This window comes from Odontesthes bonariensis, chromosome 10 (genome assembly GCF_027942865.1).
Source record: "Odontesthes bonariensis isolate fOdoBon6 chromosome 10, fOdoBon6.hap1, whole genome shotgun sequence".
Taxonomy (NCBI): domain Eukaryota; kingdom Metazoa; phylum Chordata; class Actinopteri; order Atheriniformes; family Atherinopsidae; genus Odontesthes; species Odontesthes bonariensis.
In genome coordinates, this window is record NC_134515.1 from 6895659 (window position 1) to 6906386 (window position 10728).

At 37.7% G+C, this 10728-nt stretch overlaps 1 protein-coding gene and 1 non-coding gene across 6 annotated transcripts in view; one reads left to right on the plus strand and one right to left on the minus strand.

Annotated features, from left to right (window-relative positions):
* The window catches only part of calcrl2 (calcitonin receptor-like 2), a 37303-nt gene extending 28175 nt beyond the window's left edge, over positions 1 to 9128 (plus strand). For all 5 annotated transcript variants that reach the window (XM_075476095.1, XM_075476091.1, XM_075476092.1 and 2 more), the window contains 5 exons: positions 1183 to 1243; positions 3603 to 3669; positions 3927 to 4145; positions 4293 to 4334; positions 4907 to 9128. In XM_075476095.1, coding sequence (XP_075332210.1) covers positions 1183 to 1243; positions 3603 to 3669; positions 3927 to 4145; positions 4293 to 4334; positions 4907 to 5197 — 680 coding nt within the window. In that variant the 3' untranslated portion in view covers positions 5198 to 9128. The remainder of the gene's footprint in view (positions 1 to 1182; positions 1244 to 3602; positions 3670 to 3926; positions 4146 to 4292; positions 4335 to 4906) is intronic.
* Positions 9129 to 9355: 227 nt separating this feature from the next.
* trnaq-uug (transfer RNA glutamine (anticodon UUG)) lies at positions 9356 to 9427 on the minus strand. The gene has a single exon. It is a non-coding gene; the product is annotated as a tRNA-Gln (tRNA).
* Between the last annotated feature and the right edge of the window lie 1301 nt (positions 9428 to 10728).

Below are 10728 nucleotides of genomic sequence, written 5' to 3' on the forward strand. Positions count from 1 at the left end.
ATGTAAAATCTTTTTTCAAGTGTTTTTGGGTCTGACTTTCCTATTCAGGATTCTGCCTTGTTATGTGTGTCTTGCTTTTTTTCCCCTTCAGTTTTAGTATTTTTAAATAGTTCAAAACTCTTTGTAATCCATAATTTGAAAGGTGCGGCATTAAAAATGCGTACCTTACCTAACTTGACAATGACCCAAAACATTCCAGTAAATTCACCAATGAAGGACTCTGGACAATGGAGAGTTCTGGAAAGCTCAGATCTTAATCTTGCTAAAATGCTGAGGGGGGATTTAAAGAAGGCTGTGCATGAAAGAAACCCTTAAAACCTCATACAAATCAAAGAATTCTGCATTGAAGAGTGGAAAAAAATCTCAAATTCAACGTCAGAGACGAGCAAACTGTTACAGGAAACATCTCTTAGTCTTTTTTTTGTTTGTTTTTGCATAGGTCATGAAACCACTTTCATTTATAGATGTTATTTAAAAGAAGATCAAACCGAAATATTTTAATATTTCTTTCTGAATAACTAAATATTGAATGGGAATTCAATGTGTACATCTGAATAGATGAAAGCAACTAAAAATTTTATCATATTTGAGCTTATTTAGTCCGAACAGCCTTTGTTGCACTGACAATATACATTTTTTAATATAATTCAACACAAAGATGTAACCTTGACAGCTAGATGTACCTGTCCTTAGATAAGTAGGCTTTTCACATAAAGCTCTCAGAGAAAGGCTGTCTGTGGAGTCATTCAATCAGCTCTTATGTACTAAAAGTGGAATCTTAATGTCTTTCTAAAGCTCTCATCTTTTTATATCTGTAAGTATAGCCTCTCTACCATGAGCACGGCACAAGTTCTTGCGTTCTAACTGCTTGGAACTAACCTGCAAAGCTAATTGATACGCTGCTTTACATGTGCTTAATCTGTGCAAAACTGCACAGTGTATAATAAATAACTTACCATTTTATATATGGAAGCTAGTTGGCATTGCCAAGCACTGACAACACTATTTGTGTAATTACAAAAATTAAAGCTAAAAATATCATTTGTGAGCTTGCTGTTTTATCTCTTTTATGTAACTCTTAGCAAGAGAACAAAATAAAGTCAAGGCACAATAACTTGCAGGAGCCTCAGCAGAGACTCTGGTGTTGATCTGATGATTCTGAGTTTGTTTTCCTGTCCAAAGGTTTCCCCATCGTTCCTGCCATCACATTCGCTGTTGCTCGCGGGCTCTACTTTAATGACATGTAAGATGTAGTTTGCTTACTATTCTTTCATTGTCACAGTTAAGAGGGAATTATCAACAGGAGCTGTGTTGCCATATGCAGTTTGCATTAACCCCACCACAGGTTGGTGTTCATCTCTCTCGTTCCGATGGATTCCTTGTTCTGTTTTTTGTTCACCTCCAGATTAAGAGGAGTTAAAAGCTGATGTTTTGCCTTGTTAAGCTACATTTGTGAGAGTGGTGTATTATTAACATTAACACGTTAAGCTTTCACTATTTCCTCTGACATTTGCATGGAGGCATTTCCATGCTCATGAAAAGTTGCTCAATCTGTCTTCATTTTAGATCTACAAAGAGTAGTGTAATAGTCTTGTTCATAGGTCATAAGTTCATGCTGGATCTCCCTTTCTGGCATAAGGTACCCTCGACCACAGCTTAGTGCAAATGAGAGGTTGCCAACCTGATGCCCTATCAAAACATTCACGCAACACAGAAAAACAAGAAAACTAATCTGTGTCTAAAACCTAGAAATAACTCTGACGTTATGTCACAATTTAATATTGTTAATTTAAAAATCCTAGTGGAAACAGTTCGGCATCTGAAATCAACAACTTGTTCTCTGGACATAATACCATCCGACTTTTTAAAAACTGTTTTTACCTCAGTAGAAAGTGATCTCCTACAAATAGTTAACAGCTCACTGGCATCAGGCATTTTTCCCAAGTCACTAAAGACAGCTGCCATTAAGCCACTCCTAAAGAAGAGAACTCTAGACGCCTCTATGATGAACAACTACAGACCTGTCTCTAATCTCTCTTTTATATCTAAGATTATTGAGAAAGTTGTATTTAACCAGCTCAACGACTTTCTGAATGAAAGTGGAAGTCTTGATAACTTTCAATCAGGCTTCAGACGTCATCACAGCACTGAAACAGCTCTGGTCAAAGTGTTAAACGACATCAGGTTGAATACTGATTCTGGTAATGTTTCAGTCCTGGTCCTGTTGGACCTCAGCGCTGCGTTTGATACTGTAGATCACAGAATCCTGTTGCACAGGCTGGAAAACTGGGTTGGACTTTCTGGAGCGGTCCTTAACTGGTTCAGGTCCTACTTAGAAGGCCGGAGTTATTTTGTTACAATTGGCAGCTATGAATCTGAGCGAGTGGCCATGACTTGTGGAGTCCCCCAGGGGTCAATTCTTGGACCTCTTCTGTTTAACTTGTATATGCTCCCTTTGGGTCAGATATTGCAGAACTTTAACATCAATTATCACAGTTATGCAGACGATACACAACTTTATGTGTCTCTGTCACCGGACGACTGCAGCCCAGCAGACGTACTGTGTCAGTGTCTGGAGGAAGTAAACACCTGGATGAGAGAGAATTTTCTACAATTAAATGAAGACAAAACTGAGATCATTCTGTTTGGTAGCAAAGAGAAGAGGGTCAGCGTTGGTAAATATCTTGAGACTCGGAACCTTACAATCACTGACCAGGTTCGTAACCTCGGAGTGTTGACAGACTCAGATCTGACTTTCAGCAGCCACATCAAAGCTGTCACCAAGGCAGCTTTTTACCACCTCAGAAACATCAACAGAATTAAAGGTTTCCTCTCCCAAAAAGACCAGGAGAAACTCATCCATGCATTCATCTCCAGTAGACTCGATTACTGTAATGCTCTTTTAACTGGACTTCCCAAAAAGAGCATTAAACATCTGCAGCTCATCCAGAACGCTGCTGCTAGAGTTTTAACCCGGACTAAGAGATCTGAACACATCACACCAGTTTTAATATCTTTACACTGGCTTCCAGTCAGTCACAGAATAGATTTTAAAAGCCTGCTGATGGTTTACAAATCCCAGAACGGTTTAGGCCCAAAATACATCTGTGATATGTTCAGAGAATATAAACCCAGCAGAGCTCTTAGATCCAAGGACTCAGGTCAGCTGGTTCAGTCCAGAGTCCAGACTAAACATGGAGAAGCAGCATTTAGCTGTTATGCTGCTAACAAGTGGAACAAACTGCCAGTGGAGATTAAACTTTCAGCAAATGTAGACATTTTTAAATCCAGGTTAAAGACATTTCTGTTCTCATGTGTCTATGCATGAAATATCTTTTAACTTATCTAGACTGTTGCCTGTTTTTAAATTCATTTAAATGATTTTATTTGTTTCTTTTTATATTCTTTTATGTATTTTTAATGCTTCTTGCACTCCCTGCTGCAATGCTTTTATTTTATGTAAAGCACTTTGAACTGTTTGTACATGAAATGTGCTATATAAATAAATTTGATTTGATTTGATTTGATATGTTACTGAACATGTGAAAACTTAAAGGAATGCAGATAGGAACCTCATCAGTTTATTTTTGTTTTTTTTCCAGGTGTTGGATCAGCACAAACACACAACTTGTCTACATAATTCACGGGCCCATCCAAGCAGCACTGCTTGTGAGTAATTCTAAAGTTATATACAAGTGTAGAGGTGGTGTAATTAAAACTGAGCTTCTCACTCAGTGACCAACTGCACACAGATGCAGATTATGTACACGGTCAATGTGCATTTTATGTTTACTTATTGACACTAAAATCCAATGTTTCTGTAATTCTTAAGCTTATATGTGATGACATACTGTATGTTCCCAAATTCCATATCTTCATCAAACAAAATATAATTATAACCACCCATCCTTGTGTTTTTTATCCAGGTGAACCTGTTCTTTCTACTCAATATTGTTCGAGTTCTTATCACCAAACTGAGAAAGACACACTGCGCTGAGTCCACAACCTACATGAAGGCAGTGAGAGCCACGCTGATCTTAATCCCTCTGCTGGGAGTCCAGTTCATCCTATGGCCATACAGGCCAGAGGGACACATCAGCCAGGCCATCTTTGAATTCTTTATGATCATCTTCTCCAACTTCCAGGTACGCCAAACAATAAATAGCACATCTGAGTTTAAACTCTCGGGCTCATCATGGATGTATTAAACAAATTCACACAGACTTGAACTACTTTTACTATGACAGTCTGTTCCTACATTAATATTTTATCTATGCCTTCTTATTTTGTAGGGACTCATGGTGGCAATTATATTCTGTTTCAGCAACGCTGAGGTATGTTTTGGATATTTTGAATTAAGAATATACAACAGAGATAAGATATTGTAAACTGCTTTGATTTGAAGTCACTGAGAAAATGGAAAATAGTGTTAAAGGCCCCATATTTAGCATACTTACAGATTTTAAACTTACTTTTACAGGTGTGCTAGAATAATTGAACAGAATTCTAAGTAAAAAAAGTTTACTTTTCTCATACTGCTTCTGCAGTCATACAGAAATGTTCTGTTTTAGCTCCTGTCTCTTTAAGGACCCCATCTCAAAGGTCCAGTCTCTATAATTTACTATCTGTGGGTTTTTGTTTCAAGTGTACCAAACAGGCTACTAGATGGGCATTATGCAAATATGTTTCATAGTGGTGCCATCAGTACCAAGAAGAAGAGCCTGAACTACAAACGTTTGGACTTAATACCTTTTGAGACCCCTTGCTTTGATAAAACTGTATAACACAGGGAAGGGAAGGGGAAAACATGATTTAAAAAAGCATAATATGGCCTCTTTAAGATACCAATTCATTTTGTGAGCAATGTTTGGAATTGAATTTAAATGAACAAATTGTTGATGTACAGGCTCAAACAGCAATGAAGAGGAAGTGGGTTCAGTGGAAGTCCGCCTGGGGCAAAACTGGCTGGGGAGAAACACCTGTCAACAGCAACCACTTTAGCTACCACACCAACTCCTCCATCGCTGAAAACAGCCGTGCGGCAGTCAGCTTAGAGCACCCTGCCACTGCGTCATCTTTCGAACAGAAAGAAAACTGCAACCTCCTTTCCACGTTGCAGCAGAAAGCCAACGAACAGGAAAAGACCAGCAATGGGCAGGTGGACATTCTGAATATGTTGGAGACCACCGGCATCTGAATGGATAAAGCGCAGAGGTGATGGCTGTGCTCCCAGCCCCACATGCACAAACACAATACACCTGATAACTGAAAAACTTATAGATTGCAAGTTATCTGAAAGTGATTGGGCCGTGCATGCACATAGCCAATATCTGAAGAACAATCAAACGTGATTTATCTGACACTTACATATGCATGCACGTACATTTTTACAAAGACTGAAACCCTTTTTTTGGACTTGTAAGAACTAATAGGAAAATTAATTTATCATCATGGTGCCATTATAGCGTTCTTATTTCTTTTTTTGCTGTAATTATGTCAACTTGTGTATTAGTTTTTGCTTACCTGTTTTGTATTTTTCGATTTTTTTTATATATAAATCACTGCCAATGCAAAACCTGCCGTTTTGATGTACGTGGACATATGTCTGTGCCATCTGCTGCTGTATGGAGCCTCTGAATGCTTTAGCCATGCACCACGCTGACTGATGAATGCCATAGGCCGCTTTATGTGATTCCATAAGTTCTACATGCTTTAAAAAAGAAAAGATATCATCTGGTGGTTCCAAAAAAAACACAGAAGTTGTTTTTTTTTGAGGACATTTATGCTCATTTCCCAAGAAAATGTCACAGAAATAGAATTTAGGTGGTAGGAGTGTAGGGTGGCCAAAGGTTCTTGAATTCACACTCCTCAATCAGAGCATCGTGGACAAATGTGTTTTAGAAACACAAACCACAGGACGCCTTTTTTCTTACCATGAAAATATACTACCACATATAGACAAGGTAGAAATAAGAAGGTAGCTGATGGATTTGGGACAAAAATAAAGACTTTTTTTTGAGAGGTTGTGGTATATGAACACTTAATATGCTGCTAGTTGTTCACGTATTACAAAGTTAGTTTCCTACCTTGAGAGCCAAAGTTAAATTTCTGTTAAAGGAGCAGTTTGCGGTATTTAGTGACATTTAACAATAACGTTGCTAAATGCAGACATTTCCCCTTTTATTTCAGAGTTAAATGGATGTAGATGTTGTTATGTCCACTCTGGTTCCAAGTATCGGTCTCCAGCTCCATTGTCATGTTTGACCTCATTTAGCTTTGAAAAAGAGGCTAATCTGAGTGAGAACCAGTGAAAGCTAGGTGTGCCATATGTTATCAATTTAGCGTGATAACACGGTAGCCCCTCCCTAATGCACATCCTGCTATATAGTCATAGACTGTAAGTAAAAGATAGATGTGGCCATCCCATCTGAAACATGACGCCCGTATGAATGTTCACTTCTGGTTCTGATAAAACCAAGACGGTGTTGTTTAAACTATGTACTCAGAGCTTTAAAATGGTAGTTCACGGACCGCTGAGTGTGGTAATTGTGGCTACGTCCAGCTGCCACATAAACAAATGTTGGCAGGATAGGTACATGCCAAATCTGAGGTGACAAGTTTAATGTTTCTGGTTAAGATTAACATCTCTCCTTAACACTGACATGGAACTTTATGATACAAATCTGAACCTGATTCTTTTAATTGCACTGTACTCACCTATGCGAGCACTGACCTCAGCTGTAAATATATCAATTTTCAATGAAATGTTAATTAATATATATTCCACAAAATGTGGTCTGGATACCTGTGGACCCATTGTTTTAGCTCACATGCAAATATTTGAAAAGCAAGCTGCATTACAATTTAAAACTTACATTTTTCTGTTCAGACTGAACAGTTTAACTTTTAAATATGGTCCCTGTACATACATTACTAATGATTTCTCAAGTCATGCATCTCACAAGGAAAAAGAGGCTAATCCCGTCAATGTTGAGAAGTCAGAGGAGTATTATTTGCTCACCAGACAGTCTCAACTGGCAAGAAAATTACAACAATGAGGTTCAAAGGTTAGCGATAGCTAGATAGAGCGCTAACATGCCAGCTCCTGGTTCCAGGACGCAGGGCTGGATGGTCTATTTCTACGGATGTTCCATGAGATGGAAGAATGAAAAGTTTCAGCTGAAATTTCAAGGAGAGAACAATCTGAACATAGCCTGAGGCTGTCTTCTGTCCTCCACCCTTCTCTCCCTCCTACCATCACTTTACATAAACAATGGGGAACAAAAGGGTCATTTTCTAGGATCAATTTTGCTGTTAGTTTAGAATGCTGCAACAAAACTCAATAATTTCTCGTTTGGTAGTATTGGCTCTTCCATCTTTGCATCTCTTTGTTCCATCTTTATCTCACATCCTCGGTTGGAACATGGACAATGTGATGCATTCGCATTATGAAAAACACCCCACAGTCTATGGATGAAATACAAATCATGAAAAACAGAGAGTTTTAGGTATTAGACTGGTTCTACGTCCATTTGAGGGGTCAAATAAGCGAAAATTTCAGGCCTTCATGAGGAACTTTTTCTGTTCTTACTGTTCTCCAATATTAAAGTAAACAAATACTGAAAACATTTCAGTCTTGTTCGATAAATGCTGTTCTTGGCTGGTTAATTCCTAGTACTTGTGAAACTAATCTCCTCACTACGTCAGTGAGTGCAGCTACTCACAAAGCGACTCATTCTTATCTAACTAACAAGATTTTATATAAAGCCTATAATTTGGACAAAAAAACAGCTACATCCTCACTGAGTCACTTTTTGGCCACACAAATGATCAGCTTTATTTAAAATTTTATACTTTTTCTAAGTGATTAATTAAGCTTTAAGCAAAGTAAACATACCCTATTGTCGTGGAATGTACAGAAAAAAGGCCTCTACTCTATCACAATATTCATGTTGAATAGGCAATCAGAAAGAAACATTTATAATATCTGTAATTTTACATCCTCGGTGAGAAAACATGACAGCTACACATTTATGTAAATTAATGTGTAATTAATTTCAAACCTATTCTCATTCAAAATGATTTGCTGGATGATATCTACTCTTAACAGGTTGCCGGGAGCTGAATAACTGCTTTTCTTAACTCACTCCATCAGCAACACAAAGGCTAAGCATATTTAGAAACACAGTGGCCTGAGGAATCGTGCAGTTTAGAAGAATGTGCACATCTTTTTAGTTTTTTATTATCCAAGTGTCCATTATTTTGTTTGAAATGATTTAGGAGTAAAGTGATTCAATTTCTTCTGGTCTATAGTTTGTATAATATTTGTTTTTATGTAATACAGCAGATCTTATTCTCATGGGAGCTTTAATACCCTAAAAACTGAAAGAGCTTAAAATATAGCATCTGCAGACAGGAGTGTGTCAAGTGTTTGAAATAAATGTTTAGGTATTTTTCTCTGAATAACTCAGATTCAGTCAGCACTCACACAAAAAAAATGTAAAAGGCTTGTTGTTTTTCTATTGCTTTTCATTGTTATTACTTTTTTGGCTGTTTTGTTATGTCTACTGGCTTTTATTATTGCTCCAAAGTGCTTTTTGTCCTTGTGCACAAATGCAATTTACTGCCACTTTACAGAGTTATCATTTAATGCTTTTTCCTGTACCACAGTGTATTTAAACTGTAGGGCTGCAGTGCTGACAATTTTTCTGTTTCCACTGGAAAATTGGGAAGCTCTTGTTTCAAAGGGCAAGTTATTAGCAAACTAAATTAACTTTAATTTAAAGATGCATTCACAAACAGCATACTTAAAATATTAATCAAGTGGGGTACACTCATATCAGAACCAAAAGATTTGGTGGTTTTATGTGGTTTTTTAAAAAAGACAATTGTACTAAGAAAAAAGGCAATGAGACTTCTTTGTTTTTAAAAAAAAAGACAAAAAAACATTATTTTATTTGTTCACTTAGGCCAATGCTGCATAGTAGATAAAGAGGTGTTATATTTCTAAAGAGATTTGAGAAACATTCCATTAAGCTATCCAAAGAAATGCCCAATTCAACAAGCATATTGATGTTTATATTTAATCACTGCCATTGATGCGTGGAAATAAAGTTGTTTGAACATAACCTGGAGTGTTTCATGTATTACGTATTTAATGCCGTACTGGCATAATTCAAGAAATGTAATTTTAAAACCAGAACACTAAATGTGTGGGGAAAAAAACGGTCCAATAGTTTAGTAGGTACTGTTTGAATGTTACGGATTAGACGACTTTTTAGATCAAATACATTGACAAAGAATATTTCTAAACTGAAACGTAACTTTTTAGTTTTATTTACAGTGAAAAAGGATGAGGTCCCACCGAGATTTGAACTCGGATCGCTGGATTCAAAGTCCAGAGTGCTAACCATTACACCATGGGACCAGATGGTACCGCAGGAAAGGCACATCAATCTTTATTCAATATTTGATGCCGTAAACTGGAATATATTTCTCAACGGAGACAGAGTAAAGCAATACAACGGTCATTTTCACAGTAAGATTAGCCCTATGACGTTAGCTCACCGAAGATACTTTGATAATTGCACGACGCCATATTTTAGTCGTGAAGTTTGGCAGTTGACGTCTTCTCTGGATCGCAGCTTTCTGTCAAACTGCACAAGGGACGGTTGTTTAAGGATAGTGGACTATACTAAATATCACTACTAAGGACAATAAAAAGGAAATCTAGATAGACATGTTTATAGTTAACAATTGTCATTGATATGTCCATTTTGTGGTCGTTGAAGCGCTTGCTGACTTGTAGTTGTAGTTACACTAAAGGCCATGTGATGGCAGCAGAGGCCATATATTCGTGTGTGGATAAGGGTGTCAAAGTAAAGAAAAACTGAACTCTTGACCCTCACAGCGTGGCTCAGTCATGTTGAAGGCATTTTCGAGGCATGTAGTGGCCCAACACCTTACTAAAACTGTATATGTTTAGAAAGTACTTGTTTTGAGGCACCCCTCATCTTTGTATGTATGTATACTTCCCAGGAAAAAGGTAACTACGTGCAACGATTTATTGAAACGTGCAAGCATTAGTGGAAATCCAATTTGTAAAACAAAATTATAACCACCTTTATTTATCAGTGCAGTCTGAAACATCTCAGCCACGTTTAGGGGTAATTTCTTCCAGCAGTTTTCAGGAAAAGCTCTTAAGCTTCTTGTAGGACTTTCAGATGCTCTTCTTTTGATGACGGCTGCCTTTCCCGGATCATCTCAGTAATGTCGAGGTCCAACGTCCGGAGAGGCCCAACCATCACTGATTGTGTTCCACTGTGTCTTTTCCTACCCATGTATGTCTGCTTTTACTGCATCGGCAATATGTTTGGAATTTCAGGGTGGAATTGCATGGGGGATCAAAATCATGCAGTACTTTTCTGCTTTCAACATATCATGATGTTTAACAAGCTTCACAAAACCTTTGACTCAAATGCATGACGTGACATGACAACATGACATGTGTTTTATAAATGCCAACAGACACTCAAGGTTGTATCTTACAAGTTTGGATTTATCACTCCATAAGAAATGTTTCTCGTAATTTTCAGTCCAGTGTGTAATTTGTCTTACCTTTTCTCCCTGTTTCCCCCCCTTAAGAATGGCTTTTGACAGCCATCCTTCCATGGAGACCATTTCTGATGAGGCTTCAACGAACACTGGGTGAATCAACTGAGGAGCCAG